Source organism: Callithrix jacchus, chromosome 13, assembly GCF_049354715.1.
Source record: "Callithrix jacchus isolate 240 chromosome 13, calJac240_pri, whole genome shotgun sequence".
NCBI classification, from domain to species: domain Eukaryota; kingdom Metazoa; phylum Chordata; class Mammalia; order Primates; family Cebidae; genus Callithrix; species Callithrix jacchus.
The window spans coordinates 68,504,025-68,528,088 of NC_133514.1; the positions used below are offsets into that span (position 1 = coordinate 68,504,025).

At 38.0% G+C, this 24,064-nt stretch overlaps 1 protein-coding gene across 6 annotated transcripts in view; it reads right to left on the reverse strand.

Moving 5' to 3' along the window:
- Positions 1–24,064, reverse strand: part of ZNF521 (zinc finger protein 521) — a 294,182-nt gene that overhangs the window by 261,272 nt on the left and 8,846 nt on the right. For 5 of the 6 annotated variants that reach the window (XM_078347914.1, XM_035270773.3, XM_078347913.1 and 2 more), the window contains one exon: positions 2,868–3,047. Coding sequence is in view for 4 of the 6 variants with exons in the window: in XM_078347913.1 (XP_078204039.1) it covers positions 2,868–3,047 (180 nt within the window). In the remaining 2 variants the exon portion in view is untranslated. Of the gene's footprint in view, positions 1–2,867; positions 3,048–18,566; positions 18,689–24,064 lie in introns of all 6 variants that reach the window. The other variant, XM_078347912.1, reaches the window with a different exon arrangement.

Consider the following 24,064-nt stretch of genomic DNA (forward strand, 5'->3'; position numbering starts at 1 on the left):
ATTGGCTAAATCTATGGCAATCTGGTTATCAATACAACAAGAGTAATGAATTATGACCCACTGAATAAAATCAAAACCTAAAAGATGACAGTATCATGAACATACAAATAAATGAATAAGAAAGAATATTAGAGTAGGCTAACAAATACACAAAGTATGAACTTGCAATAGACATAAAAACAGTGAGTACAGCTGGGCGTGGTGGTTCATGCCTGTAATCCCAACACTTTTGGAGGCCGAGGCAGGTGAATCACTTGAGGCCAGGAGTTTGAGACCAGCCTTGCCAACATGGTGAAACCTTGTCTCTACTAAAAAGTACGAAAAATTAGCCGGGCATAGTGGTGCGGACCTGTAGTCCCAGCTACTCTAGAGGCTAAGGCAAGAGAATCGCTTGAACCCAGGTAGGTGGAGGTTGCAGTGAGCCGAGATCGGGCCAATGCAGTCCAGCCTGGGCAACAGAGCAAGACTCCATCTCAAAAAAAAAAAAAAAAAAGAAACAGTTGGTAAACATTTTATGAAAATATAGATATTTATATAGTATCATCAAAGTTATCCTCCCACAAATTACTAACCATATGCAAAGAGAAACAGTAACTTTATAATGAAAACTGTTATCAGATACCACCTTAAACAAATATTCAATGTTAACATCATCACCACTGTAACCAACTAACATCATGTACCTCCTGATCTGATGCACTGAGAGGATGCAATATGACTTCTTTATTGCTCCTACTACAGCCTGAATACTACAGGAGCCTATGAAACCTGAATTTAATCCTAAGGAAACATAAGACAAACCCAAATGGATGAGCATTCTGTACACTAACTGTTAGCTTCTCTTCAAAAATGCCACGGTCAGGAAAGACATAGAAAGGGTAAGAGAACATTCCAGGTTAAAAGAGGTAAAAGAGATGACAATTAAATGTTATGCATGATCCTGAATCCTAGAGGAGGAGAAAAAATAGCTACCAAGGACATTATTAAGACAACTGTTGAAATTTAAATATGGATTGTGAATTAGATAGTACTATTTGTGTTCATGGTTAACTCTTTTTTTTTTTCTTTGAGACAGAATTTCACTCTTGTTGCCCAGGCTGGAGTGCAATGGTACAATCTCAGCTCACTGCAACCTCCGCCTCCCAGGTTCAAGCAATTCTCCTGCCTCAGACTCCCAAGTAGCTGGGATTATAGGCATGTACCACCACGCTCAGCTAATTTTGTATTTTTAGTAGAGATGAGGTTGCACCACATTGGTCAGGCTGGTCTCGAACTCCTGACCTCAGGTGATCCACCTGCCTCGGCCTCCCAAAGTGCTGGGATTATAGGTGTGAGCCACCACATCAAGCCAAAAGATTAACTTTCTCAGTTTCGGTAAGTATACCATTGATATGTAAAAGAAGAGATATGTTCTTCAGAAATACACAGGATATATTTATAGAGGTGTGATGTCTCCCACTTTCTCTCAAATGATTTAGAAAGAAACTGCTAAAGGTGAGAGAGAAACAGAATAAAGTAAATGGTGAAAAATGTAAGCGACTGGTGAATCAGGTAAATGATATGCGAGTTCCTTGTATTATTTTTCTAATTTTTTCTGTAAGTTTGGAATTGTATGAAAATAAAAGTTGCTCCCTAAAAGCATATATACACTGTAAAATATATGTGTATGGCCAATATTTACATAAGCAACATTGATTCTCAAACTTCTGTTCCAGAAAATATTTATGGGTTTCCAAAAGAAAGATGATTCTGGGGCCTGATAAACTTGCTCACTATAATCCCTTTCTAAAGAGAAGAGCCACAATGCACTTTTAATAAAGAATCCTATTTAATAGATTTAATCCAACATTCCACAATAATCTGTTCAGAAAACCTTGTTAAAAAACACATTTTAAAATCTTATAAAAATATGAATATGCAGTGGAAAACAGTCAAGAGAACCACTTGTCCAATAAACACATTTCCTATAGTTGCTTAACTGAAGAAAAATTTGTGCTGGGAAAATAAGAAGCAGAGAGAGACACAAGCATACACACACACAGGAGCGGTGTCAGCTTCAAAGAGGAGTAAATGATGTGTATCTTACAGACATCTATCTAAAATGCCCTACCCAGGCTCATATAATGCATTCCTGTAGGTGATATTTAAAAGGAGTAAATATTGGGTAAGCTGAGTCTCAGTTTTACTTAGTCATTACATCAAACATGCTATGCAATATGTTACTTTAAATCTGACTCTTCCAAGGAACTGCACAGCAGAATAGCTTACCAGCCATAGTGAATAACTGCTATGGGCCAGGTATTGTGCTAGGCCTAGATAATGCAAGAATAAATAAGACACAGTTTCAGTCATTAATCAGTTTTCAGTCTAATGAGTGAGATGGAAAAATGAACACACCCAGTGAGAACTGTGGTGCCCAAGAATAAGTATTGGACTTTATGGGAACACAAAAAATGTGGCTAACTCAGACAGAGGGAAATCAGGAAAGGTTTCCTTCAGGAAGTAATGTCTAAGCTAACATATGTTAATTTCCCATGCTGTCTTTGAAAAGGTATTCAAAGACTTTAAAAATATTATATTAGTCATCCAATATTCATGTTCTGCTCCTACATGGCATCATGTAAAAAAGAAATTAAAAAAGAAAATACACCCTAGCTATTAACATCTAGGTGCATTTCAAAATCTAAGAGGGCTGTGACACTGAGGTTACCCCAAACAACCATCTCAGAATTCTTTCAAAAGCACCTCTAGATTTAGCTAGGTATAGGAATAAAATAATTAGAGGAGAAAAACACATAAAGGAACAAACTGAAAAAATCAGAAATAGAACAGTACAAGAAGACAAAAAAGTGGTAAGTATTGTTTACCTGTCAGTTGACATTGATTAATCTTGTGTTCTGTGATATCGCTCAGCGATTCAAACACCTGGAGGCAGCTGTCACAGCTGTGCACAGCTTCGTCTTCCAACTCCTCCCCGTCTTCCGGCCTCTTCTTACAATCTAGTGCCTCTCCATCTTCAGTCTTGTCTTCAAGTTTACAGTTGGGGTCTGAAAGAAAATCAACACTGTAAGTATGGGGTTTAAAGACAGGTTCTTTTAAAGTAACTTTTAATCTTCTTGCTACCAAAAACAGAAACACCGTTTTCCTTGAAGTTACAACAGGAGGGCTTCATTGCAGATTTTATTACAGGAGAATCAAAAGTGAGCCTCTCCCAAAATTATTCAGTTAGTGATTATCAAAGGACTTCTTCCTTTTCCCCACCATGTAGCCCTTTTCCTACCTCTCCCATCAAATCATTTGTCCACTCTTAAGATTGACTTTGCCATTTTTCATAGCCTTTTAGTTTTTGCTTAAAAGAGATAAATCACTTTTAAAATTTAAGTCTCCAGTGCAAAAGGAAGAAAACCCACTGTGCTAAAGAATGAACTCTTTTTCTGCTAAATATACACTTTCAAGAGGAATTACCAGAATTAGCCAAAAGTCTAGAATAAGCTAAGCCAATTACCATAGGCACGAAATTGACCTTTACTTATAAACTGGTCAAAACACAAAGCTACTCCATTATTTGTTAGAGAGTGATAGCAAAACAAGCTCTATTACACAGCAAAACATTCTGACAAACGCAAACTCAAGTGTAATCATGTCTCTTGTTTTCAAAATTACCCAAAGAAGTGAAATAAGATATACAAAAAACAATTATAAATAATAAAGTCAACAACTTGAGTTGGCATTATCAATGTTGTAAAGCTAATTGTTGTGAAAACTAAAAATAGTTCTATTTAACCCTAAAAATGATACACAAACAGCAGGGAGAGGTGGGGCTGAGGGATTGGGGGAAAGCACAAGGAATGCTTTCACTTATAGCTCAATAAATGCTTTTTGATTAGTTACCCTGTCCTTTGACTCATTTCCTCCCAAAGAGGGAGGAAGAAAGGAACTGTGTGGGGATGGGGCAGTATCTTTGGGGGAAATTAAGATAATAGGGTAATACAATCAGTAACTGAATTTATGGGTCACTGATTTCCAGTAACAAAAAGTCCTCCAAAGTCATAAACTGTATCTCAAAATATAGTAAAATGAAACTAGAGATTTCTATTTTCTGTAAGGCCTTGACTAGTCAATGAAATGGTTATAAAAGAACTGTATCAAGATACCTAAAAAATACGTAATGCATTATCTGTAGCCACATTTTATATGACTGCAATATTACTCTTAATGACTACAATAAATATGGCAATTTAAATATAAATATATTTAATTTTTTAAATTTTGCTTTTTAGAGATGGGTTTCACTATGTTGCCCAAGTGGTCGTGCAGTAGCTATTCACAGGCACTATCATAGCTCACTGCAGCCTTCAACTCCTGGTCTCAAGCAATCCTCCTGCCTCAGCCTCCCACGTCGTTAGGACCACAGGCACACACTGCCATGCCCAGCTATTTAATATTTTTAATATTTCATTAAATGTTCCAATCAAGAATCCACAGAATCAAAATTAACCAAGTATTTCTCAAAAAAGTTCATAAATGCCACCACACCACTCAGAGTGCTCTCTGCTATCCTGCACATAGCACGTTTCTATGAATGCTTCTTCTACAAGTCACTTAAACTCCCTTTTTTGTCTGGCAGTTGTTCTAAAGCCTTTCTTCACGTCTGCAATAAACATAACTATAACACCACGCTTCCAGTGATTCACATATGCCAAAATCAACTTATATCACAATGTATCTGATAATCTCTTGGGTTTTTAAAAAAAGCAAAATTCCCATCTCAAAGGGCATATAGTTTTGTTTGTTGGGCCTTTTTCAAAAAGAACACACTAAGTAAACTGGGGTTTTTTTTTGGTTTTTTGTTTGTTTGTTTGTTTGTTTGTTTGTTTTTGTTTTTTCGAAAAGAACACACAATTGGTAAATTGGCAAAATGGTAGTTTGGGTTGATTTGCCATCTGGAAAATTATTATCTCAACATTCTACACAGTGCCCATTTCAGTACACCAGGATTTAGACTGCGCAATCCTGGGGGGAATAATCACAGAGCTTTCGCATTTTGTCTTGCACTTTGCCCAGCACAGTTTTGTATCCAGGTGAGTGCTTAGTAAATACTATTTAGTGATGGTGAGAAGGGGAAGGAGAAAAAAAGAGAGAGTACCTTTAAAAGTCCTTTACTGGTATTTTTTCTGTAAACGGAAACAGACCAGCTACCTCCAAAGTAAAAAGCACTTGCATGCCTACAGTTTCCAAAGCTGAAAATATAGAACCCACGACATTTAGGTTTGCTTCTCTCAAATATTTCATCTGGGGCTTCAGATACAATAAATGGCAATGATTCAAAGATCTCCAACAAACTAAAAACAAGTGGTGAAGTACTGCCAAACTAGACAGCAATTCAGGAAAATAAATAACTGTCCCAACTATGGCAAACTGACCTAATACCATTAAAACACTTATTGGAAGGCAGCATGCACTCATGAATACTCTTGGTTGTTTAGCATAAGTTTCCAGTTTCTCAAAAAACTGATAGCACTCAGGGAAATGTCGATGTTAGGTCTGAATTTTAATATGAGTATTTAAATGCCACACATCCAGTTTGCAGACCTGTTTGTTTTTAAATAAGGAGACTCTGTGAATACTTTAAGTATATACAGAGAAAAATGATAAAAAACTCACTTTCCTTATTATTCAAGAATAGGGACACTTTCCATGAATCCAATATCAAAAATACAAACATAGAAGAATGCATGATGCTTTTGTTCTTATAAGCTCAAGAATGACCCCAGTCCATGCTTCCATCAGTATGGCTAGTTATTAAAATGAGGGTCATTTTAAGACTAATAAAAAATGTTTTTGCTTTCACTTCTGCATTTGCAGATAGAACCCTTCAGGGACTGAAGCCAGTCAAGCTTATTCACTTCTGCTGCAACTTTAGGATGCATGCTCCAGCCAACTGGCGAATTTGTTTTTAGGTCAACACTTAAGAGGGACCCTCTGGGAGGCGGGTTCGATTATAGCCTATGATGCCTTGGTGTAATGAGTACTGGAATCTCAGTCTCTCTCCTTGTAAGATTTTTCCAACCTCCACTTTCACGAAAAATTCTTTTCTGTCCATTCAAAAGATGTGTTTATTTCTGCTGGGGTTCGCATCCCTAATGCCAACCCCAATCTTCCTTGATGTAGGAAGATTCTAGAAAGCTTACAGTCAACCATTTCTTTCCCACAGGTGGCTATACTTCAATAATTGCACATGGCCTTAGTGATGTAGTTTTTATAAAGTCCTTTGAGATTCAATCATAAAAAATAATTGTATTACTCTGCTAGCCATTCAAACCTCTGACTTCAACCTAAGGGGTTATAAATACAAGGTCCACGCCTCTAAGTACTGCCCTGCCCCCAGCACCACTGCAGGAAGGACCATTGTTCTTCCAACTCCATTGTTGTGCTTAAACCCACGGCAAAGGGTGATCTTTTCAAATATCCCTATACTCTCCACTCTGCAACCACACACTGTGTCATAGCTGCAGGCACTATTCTCTTTCCCCCTGCCCAAATATGTTGCATTCAACACAAATGATCTCACCTCCTCAACCAACTTTCTACCTCATCCTTTGAAAAGGGTGCTATGGGACACTGGATTTATATCATTCTGACTGGATAAAATGCTGAATTTTGGAACACAGGCACAACTATTATTACAAAAGTAAGTGGCAGCTTTCTAGTTCCAATTTTGTTAACATTACTTATAAATAGGAATTTAAAAGAGGCATTCTTTTCCCTGATTATGTTCTCTGGCAGGTGGTTCTTTTCTTTGTCTCATCCTCCTCTTCATAAGAATTGTTATTGCTATAACTTGGTTTAATAAAATTACAACTGTGGGGAAAATGAAAAATTGCACTGGCTTAAAAGTGTTGGAGGCAATAAACCCATGGACTTCAATTAATTTCAAGTGTGGGATCAGTTTAAGGCCAACCAGCAGAAATTCTATTCTGTCCATGTAAAAATGAGGTTTCACCACATTTACTTTTTATAACCTATATAAAAGTCAAGTAAAAGTAATGAATATCTAAAAGCCATCTCAGTGGACTGGCAAAGACTATCTGTATTCTTGAAACTCATCTTACATATTTCTCTCTGTGCAACAAGGATCCCATGCCTGATCAAAGCTAAAATGTCAAACTACTGAGAAAACAGCCCAATTTCCAATCCATTTCGCTGCCTCAAAATGGACCTCCTTCCAAGCCACTTTTGCATGGAAAAGCACTGGCAAAAGAAAGAAAAACTAAGAGATCATGTGGTTATAATTATTACCAGGCAAGGAATATTTCTGCAGCTCAGTGGTAAAGTAAAACTCTGTCGCTCTCTGCTCCCAATAGTGTCCATCGCAAAACAACTGCCTCATTAAATCTCTGCAGTAAGATTAATATGCCGTAGCTGCACTACATTTATAACTTGGTACTCTATAAAAAGCACATTTAATGGTAAGAGCCAGAGCCTAGATACAAAGTATTACTATAAAAACTTCTGGCAGCAAGTACACAGTGCAGGCCCTCTGTTCCTCTTGCAGGAGATATAAATGAGGCTTTTCCTGGTTAATTCCAAGCATGAAGCTCTACCTTAAAAACCAGAGTCAGTTTTTATGAGAGTGGCAGAAACACAAGATTCTAAGGATGATGTAAATATGAATGCAAGAAGATTACTTAACAACTAAGACTGGCAAGAGATGAATGAACCCAAAATACTCCACTTATATACACACGCAAACTTAAAACTGGACCACTTCCTAACAGTTTGTTCTCTGATCATAGCCAGCTTTTCACCAGATTAAACAGCTATGGCATAAATTACTCAACCTAAGTCAACCCACACAGTGCCCAGTGAGTTCAAGAAACTACCAACTAAAAAATACATACTGCCTAAAAAAAAAAAAAAACAAATCTTAGCTTCACTATGATGACCATGACCTTCAGGGTCTTAATAGCCTAAAAGTGTTAAAAAAATAAAAAAATAAAAAATTAAGGAAAAAGTGGTCCCAATACTACACTGCTACTTAACTAGTAAAAATAGAGGGTTTTTGAGACTTTAGAAAGCTGCCTGAGTTCTTTCAAGGATATTGTCTGAAAACAAAAAAAAGCATTAAACCCAGCATCACATATTCAGGAATTCTATGCTAAATAAGTAAACTCATAATTCAGATGAATGAATTCCATACCAAAGTCTCCCCAAATCACTGCAAATGATGCACCTCAGGTTAACAACCATCTTGTGCTAATTGTAATTAACTGTCTAATGATGTTGTATTTAAAGTTCATGTGTGTATACACAACTAGTCTTCTAGGTTTAGTGACATATTTAGAAGTCCCACACCTGAAAAGAAAATCAGGGAATATCTGTTTAAAATAAACCATGTCTGAAAGCACTCCTTCCCTACAACTATGTTCAAATCGTAATTCCTGATTTATGTTTATACTTTTTAAGACCAGAGAAAAAGTTACCTTCAGGCTGCAAAGAGTTAACAAGAAGCAGAAAGCCTTCCTGGTTTTCAAAAACCAAAGGGCGGGATCATTATTTTGTGCTTTCTGGGCTCTAGATATGCATTCTAACTTCAAATCCCATAAGACAAAAACAGATTTAGGAGAAATAAATCGCACACTGTTATAAAATGGCAAGCAGGCTCTAATGAAGGAAGGCAGCATTGCCAGACTGTGCAGCCGTCTGTCCCACACTCGCCTGCTGGTCTGCTGCCTCATTTTTTTTATTACTGTCAACTAAAGGTAAACAAACAAACAAAACACAAACAAAAACAAAAGCAATCGATGGGGTGGCTAAGGGCTGAGCATCCCCGGAACCACATCGGCCTCAGCTTAGCAGGATTGTGATGGGCATCCCAGACGGAGACCTGCTGGGCACCAACCAGTCCAAAGAGCTCCCATGGTCATGGATGAGAATGTGTTCCTTTTACTTTTTCTGCAATGTTTATTTTCTAACCACTCTATTCTCTGAAAGTTATTAAATTGTTTTACAGAAGAAAAAAATAGGAACCTGTCATCTATTTGTTCTTTCCTTTGTCTATAAAATCTTCTCAGACAGAAAGAATGGTCTCTGCATTAAACAAAGTCGCACTGTTTAAGTTTAGACTTTCTGTGGTTTTGCTTGATTGTTCTACAGGTCTATCACGGTCCTTGAAGACCAAAGAGAAATATCACAGATGTACTGTTATCAAGGAGAACATGCCAATCGTGAATTTATAACCACTGACTACAGTGAAATTCCTTGAAGGAGGATGCTGAATGGGAAGAAATTAGCCTTAGGGGAGGCTAAACACACACACACTACACACACACACACATACACACACTCACTTGCATACTTTGCAAAAGTTTCTCCTCTTCCAATCAGAAAGATGGACCCAAGTTTCTTTCTTCCATTATTATTCCCCTTTATCTTTAACATGAAATTTTGTAAAAGAAAAATACAATAGAAGAAAGCAACTTCAGTACCCCAACTTTAATATAAAGAGTTATTTGTAATTATTTATTAACATATTCCTGCCTTAAAGTCATTTAACTTCACAATGAATTACTATGGCTGCCCTGGCACAGCTTCAGTAAGCAAACATTTCTTGAACACCTATGTGGTTAACAGCCAGTTGATTAAGTCCCTGGATACACAACGTCTAAATTCCTGTCCCAAGAAGTTTGCAATCTGCTGCAGCTTCCCAACTGGTGAGTCAAAAGCAGGTTCAAGTGTTTTGGGATACTGATCCTTTCAGCCCTCAAGGTGACCAGGCACAGTTTAGGGTGACTGGACACTGCAAGTCTCTTTTCCCTGGCCTTGAGTGGTTTTACCCATTTACCCAAGTTTGCCATTTGAAACTTACTTTTCTGCATATGTCATTTCATGAGAAGGGCCGACAGGCACAGAGAGAGAGAGAGAGAAGAGTAAGTCAATGACTACAGCAAGAGGGATAAGTATTCAGAGGGGCATCTATTTGGGGCAGGGAAATTCTACCCCCAAGAAGAGCAGCTTGGACTAAATTTTAAAGGTTACATAGCACTGAGAACAAGAACACAGCTCTTCAGGCACCAGAAACACAGGTAAGGCCATAGATACGTAAAACAACATGATGCCTTCAAAGAAATGCAAGTACCTGTGTTGCTATTCAAACGGAGAGGGCTGGACAGACCAGAAAAACAGTGGGGCAACAGCAGAGACCAGGCTGGAAAAGCAGCTAGAGCACGAAGGAACTATGTGAGCGAAACATCCAGATGTTAACCTCACTGCTATACGAAATCACTGATGAATTTTAAGTAGGGGAGTGAATGATCTGGTTGATATTTTACAAAGATGCTCCACTGGTAATAGAGAGGATGGCATGGACAAAGATCAGACCTGGAAACAAACAGACCAATCCAGAGGCTACAAGATAAACCAGGAAGGAAGTAGAGTGAAAACTAAGTCAATGGCAGAAGGAAAAAATGGTTCTGGGAGCCACGATGGAAACAGGACCTGGGTTGATGGTGAGCAGAGGAAAGTGGAGAGCTGTCTCAGTGTTTGCCAGGCACTAGGCTTGGTGGAGCCATTCCTAGACAGGAGCATGCTTTTCCCACGATCTTCACATCCAGGTTTTGTCTTTTACCCATATTCTCACTTACCTAAATAGTGATAAAGAGGTACCAAAGCTGGAGAAAATCTGGGCAGAAAAATCACACCACCTAACTTTTTAATCTAGTACCAGAGGTTTGCAGGAGCCCCAGTGACACTTCCCAGGATTGAAAGATCTCTGGTAGGACTCCTTTTACTTTTTAGCCTTATTTCAAACACACAATGCTGAAGAAGCGTAAAATTAAACTGAAAACCAAGAAAGACACTGATTCTAATATCCCTTTCTTATTTCTTCTTTAAAAATATCATTACTCATTAGTTTAACTAAGTTAACACGATTTCACTTGCAGTTCATGATTATTTTCATAAGACAAAGTCAAAACATCAGATGACTATTTTTAATAACATAAAACCCGAATACATTTAAAATGCTTGCTTTAAAAGGTACACACTCCCTTTTCCTAAAAGAAAATATGGTAAGAAACTACCAAGAACGTGACAGGGCAGCAGGGGAAAAGAGATGAAACAAGGTTAAAATGGGTACACAAACTCAAAATCACCCACACTAATAAAGGAAGAAAAAAGTACCCTGACAAAGCTTTTTCTAGATGAAGGGCTTAAAGTAAAACACCCAATGTTTTTTTGTAATCTTGTTGTTTTTCTTTTGTTTTGCTTTGGCATGAGCCTTCCTTCTTGCCAGATCTGAAATGCCTCATTCTTCCAACTACCCTGATGCCTTCAGATTCAACAAGGACACATTTGAATGTCATGTAGTCTCTAACCTCCTGCAAAAAGAAACAAAACCAGCTTCTGCAGGTCCACGCTCAAAGACCTCTTTCTTCCATTTTACATGAGAAAGATATTACACACAAATATTTTTAATATCCAGCTAATCAAGTACTAGTTTCTCGATAGTAAAGCAACTTTAAAACTACTAAAAAAAAATCCACTCTGGAGAAAAACAAATGATTTGAAAACATTTATGTGTAGTCTTTAGTACATAATGACCAGGTATGCTGAAAACTGCTTCTCAGACAAGACAGCTACAATAACAAATAAAACCAATTTTTGAACCTAGGATTTAGATATTTGGACATTTGGGAAAAAGCCTAGCTCCTCTTTACTAAATAAGTCTATACAGCCTTCCTAACACAGCTAGAAAGCATTCGTTCCCCCAAGCAAAGAAAAAACTGGGGCCAAATGCCTTAGTATCAGCGGTATCATACTAATACTCACACCAACTGTTTGTATTTTTTTCAGCCGTTTTAGATACTGCCAATCAAACTGCAACATTTCTGAATTGGACACCTAAAGTTAATATCTCAACAATTACTGAAGCATTAGCCTGGGGGAAAGTGTTTTGTTTGGATCAAGAAACACAGGCTTGCTACAATCTAACAATACTCACCTTCACATTTTGAGAAGGTAAACCCAACCTCATTCACAAAAATCAACACAATATTATCACTCAATTCTCTTTACTAGTGACTTTGGACCTGCTTTTTTCTTTTTTTAATTTAGGAAGTTCCTCTCCTTAACTGCAATTATATTATTTGAAAGACAAGGACAATTGGATTTATCTAAAGTTTGCCAATTAATCACAACATTCTGGGCATTTAATATTCCACTGAACAGACTCATTTCACCCAGGAACATGAAAAAGTGTTGGGTTTTTTTCTTTCTTTCTCCCCCTTCAGCAGCTCCAAATGGTTCTCAAACTGGGAAACAAACTGCCATTAAAATAAAGAGAAAAATCATTTGAAAACAAATGAAAACACATTTTTTCTTTTCTTTCCTAGCTAAGACATAAGTGGAAAATCCACATTTGTAAGAAATGATCCCATTTAGGAAGATAAGAATACATTTTCAAAACAACTACTTTGGTAACATCATGACTCAGGAAAAGAGAAATTTAAAAAAAAGAAAAATCCTATAAAATAAGGCACAAATTTGTATAATGAAAGATCACAGCAAAAAAAAAAAAAAAACAGGCTGTGATTTATGCCTTTTGAGCTACGATAAACTACAAGAAAATTTATGTATAATTGAAAAAAAGGAATTCATTTTGTCTTCCCCTAGTTGGTCTAATAAATTTTAAAATACATGCAACCCTAAATGTCTAAGGTTCCTTCAGCCCAATAAACAAAACAAGAAAAGCCACACAACCAAAAATAAACTATAAAAATAGATCATTATTGATTTAGTACCATTTCTGCAACACTTTCCTTAAGGAATCTGAAACAAAGGAAATAGAAGAGCATCATTTGTTTTAAACTTTTCAACAGCCCTTCTCATTTCCTAGGACACAAAAATAATTCCTTAGGCGTCCATATGAGTTTAATGTTTTTCTTTAGTTTTAACACAATCTCTCCAAAGGCCAAGTTTTAAAAATGTACTTTTTCTTGCAGAATGACCAGCTAACCAAATGTGCATTCAATCTGCATGTATCTGCAGACAAGTAATAAAGACACCAGTGCCATTAGCATAATCAATACACAATTTACAGAGCGACGCAGACAGAGCTAAAAGTGAACGTGTACACCATTATCATAGTAACTATAAATTAATAGTTGTTTGTGGAAATATGTTCCCAATTATATTGTCTTAACCGTATATTATATATTTTTACAGTATTTATGTATATAATGTAGCATATACACATAATACAAATATATACATATGCATATATACATATATACTAGAGAATATATATTTTAAAGCATAATGCTATATGTAAACATATTTTCAAATGATTATTTCCAGATGATCTCCAAATATGCATAAAGTAATATCAGCTAAATCAATCACACATGGGGGAAATGGCTGATAAACAGACACCCGTATTTATTTGTTCTGCCTTTTTTACTTTGCAGTTTAATAAGCATGTGGTTTAATAAGGACACTCTCTATATATATGTAAATATATATGGGGAGGGAGCATATTCTCAGAGGGTGGGCCAAAGGGCCAGGGCTCATCTTATTTTTAAAAAATATTAATAAGTAAAAGAATCTGGTCAATCCTGCTATTGCTGTTCATAGTTTTTAAAAATCCAACACTTTTAACCTTACATTTAGCCAACACAACAAAAAAAAGTACATCCTGTCCCTGAAATACCATCTCTAAGATGTCAGAATTGGAGTTGTTTTTTCAGGTATAGTGACAGATCATGCCCAATCCCCTCCACAGGGGGCATCAATGCCACACCAGTCTTTGGGACACTCTATCCCCACAATGGGTATGTCCATCTTTCACAGCCATGAAGAAAAACTGTATCAAATGTAATATATTTCAAATGAAAGAAAACAGGCATCGCTTCAGGATGGTAAACTGCCTTAATCTGCCAGTGGGAAATATAAATTTGTTTCCCCTCTATCTGCTTCATGGTGTGTTTAATACAGCCAGTGTGGTTATTACCAGGAGTTAGTCAGCCCAAAGCCAGGTACACTGCTACAGTCTGCAGGTACAACCATCACACACTTTTTCTCAGAAGTCAAGCTGGTGGGTTTCACCAAGCAATCTCCTGACCTTTGAGTAAGAGCACGGAGAGGAAAGACCTTTGAAAGTCTACTCAACCTCTATAAGACAGTAATTCTGAGACTTTGCCAGCAATGAAAAAACACTCCAGCACCTCCTCGACACAGCCACTATAATATCTCCCAGATCAGCTTCCAGAGGCATTCAATTTTTTTTTTCTCAGAAGACAAAGCCTTTAATTACACAATTAGAGATTTGTTGCTTTTAATGTTCTCTCACATGTCAAGGACTAATATCCTATCATACTTTTTCTTGGAGAAGTAACTTTCCCTTAGGGGCAGGGGAGTAGAATAGGAGAGGGAACTCTGATCTAACTGCCTAAAGCTAAAAGGAACATCAGAGGAGAGATCTGGTGGCCAGAGGAGTAATTATTTCTACATCTTGATTTGGTTTATGACCAGTCTTGGCTTCTTCATTTGAAAAGTATGAGATGAAAGACTGCCCACTTTCAAGTTCTTTTTCTGCGTCAGCCACACTAACTGGATGGGCGCAGTGCATGTGACTCAGTTTTCTCATCTATAAAATGAGGGCAATGATAACTGACAAAGGATACATTTAAAGCTAAATGAAGACACGGTGTCTTTTGAAACATTAAACAGGTGCCGAAACATAAGGTATTTGTTATAAATAGTGAACTCAACTCTCCTCCAGCTCCATCACCCACCTTTTATTGTAGAGAATGGTTACTAAGAGTTGAGTATAAAAGTTTACACAATTCCTCTTAGGCTTTCTCCAAAAGGGGAAATATTTTCTTTTCTACACAAAGAGGCAAAGCAGCCACAATACTGAGTGCCACCCCTAAAGACTTTGTAGATGAGGTAAACATAAAGAGGATAAAACATGCATGCCTCCCCAGCTTCCCAGAGAACTTCATCCAGAATAAAAAGCTATTACCAGTAATCCCAGCACTTAGGGAGGCCGAGGCGGGTGGATCACAAGGTCAGGAGAATGAGACCATCCTGGTCAACATGGTGAAACCCCATCTCTACTAAAAATACAAAAAATTAGCTGGGCATGGTGGCACGTGCCTGTAATCCCAGCTACTCAGGAGGCTGAGGCAGGAGAATTGCCTGAACCCAGGAGGCGGAGGCTGCAGTGAGCCGAGATCACGCCATTGCACTCCAGCCTGGGTAACAAGAGCGAAACTCCGTCTCAAAATAAATAAATAAATAAAAAGCTATTACCAGTTAGTGATTTGCTAAGTGCCAGACATCCATTAAGCACCTTATGTTTGTTTCTTAATACGACAGTCCTGTAAGGTAGATCCCTCACATTTTACTGGTAAGAAAACAGGTTTAGTGAGATTCAATACATGTAGCTTGTTAATAATGTGCAGGATTCAAACGCAGGTCCACCGGGCACCAGGTCCCTTGTGTTTACCCAGTGTGGTATGCCAATTGTGCACAGAGGACCAAAGCACTGAGGCATCCACTGCTCAGACTAGAATAAGGAAGGTGATGCTCTCAGGGCAGTGAGCCTGTGGCTTTCAGAAAAAATCTGAGAGGTTTGGAAACGTCACTTTCCTTCCATCACCTAAAATGTGTATAGCCATGAAAGGTAATTCCTATAATTATAAATCAAGAGACTGCAATTCTCCTCCCTAGTCTGTCACAAAGTCATGGTGTAACCTGGAATACATAATTTAAGGTCCTCGGGTCTTGGAGACAGCAAGTGGGTCATCTCTAGGGTCTTCCCTGCTCTAAACTCTCATGATCTGTATCCTTTCCTGTGCTCAAAACACTCTGTACCTCACCTAATGAGATGTCCATCCCAGCCCTGGCTGGCCTTTCAGGAAACTAACCTAGCACCTGAGCCCAATACCCTTTTAAAAGTGTTTTTCAGGATATCTATATTAAGTGATCCCAAAGTGAAATTTCCTTTGTCACTTTCTATCATTTAAAGATATTCCACTCATTAAAAGTGGCCTCTCTCAAACCTCTTGGCTCTCCCCACTCTGATTTTCGTTACTATTTCTTTCACTTCATTTAGCATTAAGGTTGAAGAAAAAAGTTTAAATGGCTATTCAAAAAGTCATCTGATTGGATATATTAAGGCTTAAGACTTTGTCGGTATAGAAAGACAACTTTATGACAGTTTACATTTAGTTAAAATTAAAAGAAAAGATAGTGTCTACAAAGGGTATCACCAGACAAGTGAATGCCAAGGTCAACCAGCAAGTGCAGACAGAGGCTGGGCTTCTAAAGCCCAAAGGGGCAGCAGAGTCAAGCAATCTGCAAGTAGGGCTCCGGTGATTTCATGAACTGAAGAGAGAGAGTAAAACTTGTGATTGAACAAGCAAGGGAAGGTAACAGGAAATTAAAGCAACCTGAACAGTTAGGATTTACTGCAGAAAGAATAAAGAAGAAACCAAGAGAAAAGAAATGTCAATCTGCCCCAAAACAAGGTCTCAAATAAAATGAAAGCACTGGCTAGACACAGCCAGACATGGAAGAGAGTTAACTGCCAGTCAGCAGACACATTCCTGTATCCTCCCCTTCCACATCCAAACTCTATACCCACATGTGCTTCTAGACAACACAGAATCTCCCTCTGAATCCAAGAAGAAAATGCTTCTAGACAAATTTACTGATGACTGAGCTGATGCAGAAAATCATCCCCTTGTTCCACTAATCCCTTTGTAAACCCAAGCCCAGATTTACCTTTTTAATTTAAGGATTATTAATAAATCTGCTATGATTAAACTTTCATAATGATATGTGAATTATTTGTCTCCAGTTCCTCTCTCAAGAACAATTAGACTACCTCTGTAAATTAGCACTGGCCCTTTTGCAAAGAACCTAAAAGACACCAACCTGACTTACCAAAAAAAAAGATGGCAGAGGTGCTAAAATTAATTAGCTTCACTTTATGCTTCCATTATCTTTTAATTGGAATTTCTGCAGGAATCTTTCTTTCATAATTCTATCTACGTTGGCAAAGCAAAGTTGGAGTCTGGACTGGATTGCTGCACTGGCCATGGTGAAGGCACCTGTCACAGCAGACTGAACCTAGCCAAGACTTTGCAAAGATCCCTCTAGCCCCACCAGACAGGCCTCAAAAAGGGCCATGTGCTACCACACAAGTACATAAAAATCCCCAATTTTCAACCATAGCAAGAAGGAACTTTCTAGAATAGAAAAGAGGTGTATGCTATGGGGTGTACAAAAGTGAGAAAACCTTTGAAAGCAAGAATAAGAAACATTTACCAGGTATTTCCTAACTACAAGTCACTATTCTAAAAGCTTACACTAATAAACTTAATTCTCAAAAGAACTCTTTGAATTAGGTACTAGTAGGACCTTCACTTACAGATGGAGAAACTGTAGAACAAGGTGATTTAATAACTTACCCAAGGTCAACCAGATTAGAATTTCAACCCAGAGAGTCTGGTTTAACACCCATGTTCTTAACCACCACACTATGTTTCCCCCATTTAATAAATGTTTGCTAAGCACCTACTATCTTCCCATAAATATTCTGTGAGGCTGGGGACACAGAGATGGAGGTGAGGGGCAAAGTGCTGCCACTAGTGTAGTGGGGAACACAGAACCAAAAGAAAGATTAGGAAAAAAATCCTTACTATACTACGTCAGACACGAAATCCATTAGTTACAAGGGAGAGCACTGACAATACTGAAAATAGAAATTGTAAAGTTCTGTATGGCAAAAGAAAAAATTACCACCCACAAAGCCAAAAAGCAAACTGGGGGAAATATTTGCAACACGTAAGTCAGACCAAGGGCTAATTTTCTTAGTATGAGCTGCTCTTTAAAACCAGAAGATAAAAAAACTCAAGAAAATAAAAAGGCAATTCACTGAAAAATAAATACAGATAGTTTATAAGCAATTGAAATGATGCTGTCTGCCTAGTAATTACAGCATTGCTAATTAAAATGTCAATTAAATACCAGTTTGTTTTTTCACAGGTCGCATTAGTAAGGATGAAGTATTTAAACACAGGCACTCTCTAACCCTGATGCCAACCGCAGTGTGAATTGGTCTTACTTCTAAGGAGGGCACACCGGTGGTATCCTTTAAAATTTTAAATGCACATTCTCTTTAACCAGCAAATCCATTTTTAGGAATTTACTACCCCACATATATAAAATCATACATATTAGCAAGAATAGATGTATGCTTACTGCAACACTGGTAGACAGTAATAGAAACACACAGACAAGTAACTGAAAAGAAACACCCTGATGACCAGCAGCTGGGGATGAACTAAATGACAGCCCATCAGACAATGGATAGCATAGAGTCATCAGAATAAAGGGGAGAGGGCCGGGCACGGTAGCTCACCCTTGTAATCCCAGCACTTTGGGAGGCCAAGGCGGGTAGATCACAAGGTCAGGAATTTGAGACCAGCCTGTACAATATGGTAAGACCCCATTTTTACTGAAAAACAGAAAAATTAGTTGGGCATGGTGGTGCACACCTGTAGTCCCAGCTATTCGGGAGGCTGAGGCAGGAGAATTGCTTGAACCTGGGAGGCGGATGTTGCGGTGAGCCGAGATCATGCCACTGCACTCCAGCTTGGGTGACAGAGCGAGACTCCATCTAATAATAATAATAATAAAGAATAAAGGGGAGAGATCCTAAGTGCTTATATGGACGGGCTGCTAGGAAATATATTTAGGCAGGAAGATAACATAGAGAACTCCCACTTATGTTTGGGGAAAAAGAAAACCACCCACATACATACATTGCCATTTACGATTGGCTTAGTTAGCTATCTGAGTTTACTGCCACCAGCTAGCTATTCTCACTGTCTCTGTCTAACCATGGAACAGACATTTAAAGACTAATTGGAAGGGGCAACATATAATCAGCCTGTCCCGAGTACCAACGCATCTCACTCTGACCTATCCTGGAGAACTACATGGGGTGGGTAAGGGTTGAATTCAAACCACTTCTCATAGACTTTTGGGTGTGTATGTGTGAAAACTACAATTAAGAATGAAGACATCAGGTGTGGTGGCTCACGCCTGTAATCCCAGCACTTTGGGACGCCAAGGCAGGTGGATCACCTGAGACTGGGAGTTCAAGACCAGTCTGGCTAACATAGTGAAACCCTGTCTCTACTAAAAATAAAAAAATAGCCAGGTATGGTGGTACCTGCCTGTAATCCCAGCTACTCCAGAGGCTGAGACAGGAGAATTGCTTGAACCCGGGAGGCAGAGGCTGCAGTGAGACAAGATTGTGCCACTGCACTCCAGCTTGGGCAACAAAAGGTAAACTCCGTCTCAAAAATAAAAAAGAATAAAGACAACAGAAAATGCACAGGAAATGTGAGTTCAAAGTGGAAAAAAGTGCTAGTAGATATATTATTGTTTTCATAATCTTTCACAGTTTTTTCAATATTTGTTTTGGTTTTTTATGTTTTGAGATACGGTCTCACTCTGTTACCCAGATTGGAGTGCAGTGGGTGTGATTTCCGCCCACTGCAACCTCCATCTCCCAGGCTCAAGCTATCTTCCCACTTCAGCCTCCCGAGTAGCTGGGGCTACAGGAATGTGCCACCACACCTGTCTAATTTCTTGTATTTTGGTAGAGATGGCTTTCACCATGTTGCCCAGGCTTGTCTAGAATTCCTAAGCTCAGGCAATCCACCCGCCTTGGCCTCCCAATGTGCTGGGATTACAGGCATGAGCCATTGCACCCAGCCAGTTTCTTTTAATTACAGAATATACTAATGAATTGTCAAGGCACTATAATAGTTTAGTATTTACTAAGCTCCATGATGTGAAAATTGTGCTAAGAATTTACAAAGATCATAAGCAGAAACATAATTATGACTAACATACATTTTCCTAAATATCTAAGAAATAAAATAGAGAACAGTTGTTAAATTGTCTTATGATTCCAGAATGAGTGAGTTTATCAAGTATTTAGAGAGCATTATAAGGATTAAAACAAACCCAGATATTTGTAAGTTAATAGATTTAGGTAATGGAAAACTCAACAAATGTAGCTGTAGGTAGTTTACCTAGAATGGGAAAACCAGGCCCACAATTAAAATATGGCCAGGACTTCCACACAAGTTAGCCACATGGCACTGACACAAAAGGGACACCGTTTCTGTGAGCTGAAAGTACACTACTGTTGTAAAACTAAGTAAAATCTAAAGTCAACATTATGAGAGACACAAAGAAACACCTTAATATGTCTTCATAGACGGTTAGTTCCATGACACCCATGAGCATGGGTCCAGCTGGTTCTGTATTATCTCCCTAGACCCTCACATACATTGGTGCTCAATACAAAATCCTTTAGAATGCATGACCATGTTCGATATCATTCATTCGAAAACATATGGAAACTTCAGGATTAGCTTGAAAGTGCTTCTTCTAGAATCCTTCGCAGACCTCACTGATATCTCTGTTAAATCATCTTATTAACATCGGTGCTGTCTCTTCACAGGAATGGAAATTACTAGCATGTTGTTTATTTAATGTTTCCACTGCTTGACCATAACTCTACCAGGATATAAACAATATGTCTCCTTCATAGCATTCTCAACTGCTAGCACTTTCAGACTGGTAAATGACTTGTAAAACACTAAATATTAACAACTGGCTGAACTAATGCATTTCTTTGTGTGTCTACATTTGTCTGCCTACATTGTAGATTATGGGGATTCAAAGAAAAGGGACACCAAACACCTTCTCGAAAGGCTTATAAACAAACCAGGAAATGAGGTGCCCGAGTTTCTCTGACATATGGGGTAGAGGGAATAATAAAGAGATGGGTCACTTTAAGTTAGGTGGGTTGGAAAAAGCCTCCCATAAGATATGATATGAAAATAATATGCAAGCCTTTATTATTACAACACTGACTTGAAAATCCACAATCTAGGCATGGAAGAGATTCAAAGTGAAGACGTGGACATCAATAAAGGTTTGGGACATGCTGCTGAACAAAAAGAGTACCAGCATTTGGACAAATGGATGAATATGAATTGAAGGTGGCCAGTCAAACTAAATTAAAATGCTGTCTTTAAAGCAACACACTTTGGCAGGTTCTGATGGCTCGCGCCTATAATCCCAGCACTTTGGGAGGCCAAGGCGGGTGGCTCGCTTGAGGTCAAGAGTTCAAGACCACTCTAGCCAACATGGGGAAACCCCATCTCTACTAAAAACACAAAAATTAGCCAAGCATGGTGGCACGCGGCTGTAGTCTCAGCTACTAGGGAGGCCAAGGTGGGAGGATTGCCTGAACCCAGAAAGTAGGGGTTGCAGGGAGCCAAGATAACATCACTACACTCCAGCCTGGATGACAGAGTGAGATTCCATCTCAAATAATAATAATAATAAATAAATAAATAAATAAATAAAATCAAACACGCTTTGACCTTGGCTCAAATGCTTTGGACAGCTACAGGTAAATGGGGTGGGGGGGGGGTCTCGATAAGAAATCACAGTGGAAAGTAAGGCTGTCCAAACTGTTTTTGGAAATTTTGGCTAGTATTTGACTTTGTTCCATTAGCCACAACTCAGTCAACTTTACAATTTGAAAGTACGCTTGCCCCTTTAATATGAATTACTGATTAACATGCAAGAATCACAATTTCTCAACATAAGAATTCCCAGATGTTGGAGCCACAAGGGAGCTCAGAATCACTGAGACCTTTTTGTGACTGTTAGGAAATGAAGTGATACTGTCTCCACTAAAGTTTATTGAGCACTTAGTATAATGCAGGCACCTGGCTAAGGACTCTCCTAGCCTGGGGACATGGGGACAAAGACAGAGATAGGAAGCCACCATAGAGGTTTGCTAGCCCATCACAGTCATACTGGGTTTTAAATATGCAAATCAGCAAGTATAAAAAACAGTTACATTTAACAGGAGCTATAAAATGGTGTTATTATCTTGTAATGGTTTTATTTTGAAGATTAAAAATTTGGTGTAATGATGCAATAGTTATGTAAATGACCTATATGATGTTGGAGGAGGCAAAAGGGATTTCATGTTGATCATCTTTTTCTTCGGTCAGTTACACTCCACCATCACCATTCATTGCAGCGTTCACATCTTTGAACATGAAGACCATCAAGACACCCAATATCATTATCCTTAAATTGTCTCACTTAAGATCCATGATTCAGTAAAAGTTTATTTCAAAGCATTCACCTATCTCTCAGGGGAAAAATCATCAAACCTGCACACTATGGACTTTTTAATACCAACTTGCTGCATTCCCTAGTGTTCTACGCCTGCACATTTAATGGAATAAGTTCCTTGTGACTTATTTTGCCTCAATTCTATACAGCAGGGATTCCTAACTGAAGTTTAGTTTTGCTGTCTTTTAATATCAATATCATACACATCCTCCAATTATCTTAAAGGATGCCTTAAATTCTTTAAACGATTTAGAAAATTAATTAGCTTCACCATTGCACAATTAACTTTAAAAAATGTTATTCAGAACTTTCAGGATGGGTAAAAGATACTGCAAGAACAATGACCTAAGTCCAAAAGAGTTGGAAATAAAAGTTCTATATATTGTGTTTGGTTGTTTCAGTTCAAATGGACATATTTACCTTTCAATTATACAGTAAAACAAAGCTTGCAATTCTTAAAAAGTATAGCTCATCAAACTTTTGGTGCCAAAAGTGTTTTAGAAACTCATTTTGTCTAACTGCTTCAACTGACCCAACTCACAGAAAAAATTAACACACTATACACACATATCTCCTTCTCCTCACCTGCAGAGCTTCCTTCCAGAAACTGAAAAGCAATGGGAGGTATTTAAACTGTCATCTAGTTTTCTAGACTGGAAGCTCCGTAAGAGCAAGGCTTATTTGTCTGTTTGGTTCACAGCTGAACCTTCAGAACTTAGCGCAGTGCCTGGGACAAAATGGGCATCAAAAACCAAAACACAACAAAACAAAAACCCCAAAAACTTGTTAAATGATGAATAAGCTTCCTCATTTTAATTAGAGAAAATCTAAATCCTACAGTACAGAGGGTAAACGGCTTGCCAAAACTGCACACAGCAAATCAGAGTACACCCCCCATGCTCATCCTACTCTGCAACCATTTCCCCAAGCACGAGTTTCCAAGTCACAATACTTATGACAATAACTAATTGTTTGTTCTTATTTTCAACTCTTTCCAGGAATTACTACGCAATCCCTTGAGCCCAAGTTCTTCTTAACCCTTGCCTCATGTCTGCAAAACAGTATGTAACTTTGCAGGTTTTACACTGACAACCCCAAGCCCCGTTACATATAGGAACTTCAGACTCCATACACCAAATGATGGATACAACATTCAAGCAATGATTCTGTTTTGGCTTCACTAGTATTGGTAGAGCAATGTTTGTGAAGACTTTACAGTCTTTTTTCCCTTTTCTTAACGTAGAAAAGTAATAAATGAAAAATAAAAGGTGCTGATGGTGGTGATAAAAAGGATATGTCTAATAAACTTAACACAACTGAGACAATCTAAAATCACTAGGAATGCTGAAAGCAATTAATATATAGTCTTATTCAAGTACTAACTGGACCTAATCTGGCTCTATTGTGAAAGACAAGAATAACTGTTAAGAACCTGTATGAAATACTGGAAATTGTTTCTTAAAGTCAATGTAAAGTTTAAAGCACAGTGACATTTTTTAGATTCCAGATCACAGAAACTCCTATAATATAGCAAGTTATAGGTCACTGTGTGGACTCTTCACCCCACTACAGGTTTTCACAAATTTATTTTGTATGAATATATGGAACTGTCTGTAATCGATGAGGATTTTGTCCCTAATCAGGTAAATAAGTTTCCATCTTGACATATCATATCCCTCACAGTATATTGATGGGATAATAAATTTTGATAAAAAGTCAATCACAAGATAGGAAAGAGAAGGGAATAAAATTAGTGAAACAATGACACTCAATGGTATGATGATTTTAATTTCAAAAAGGAAACTATATTATT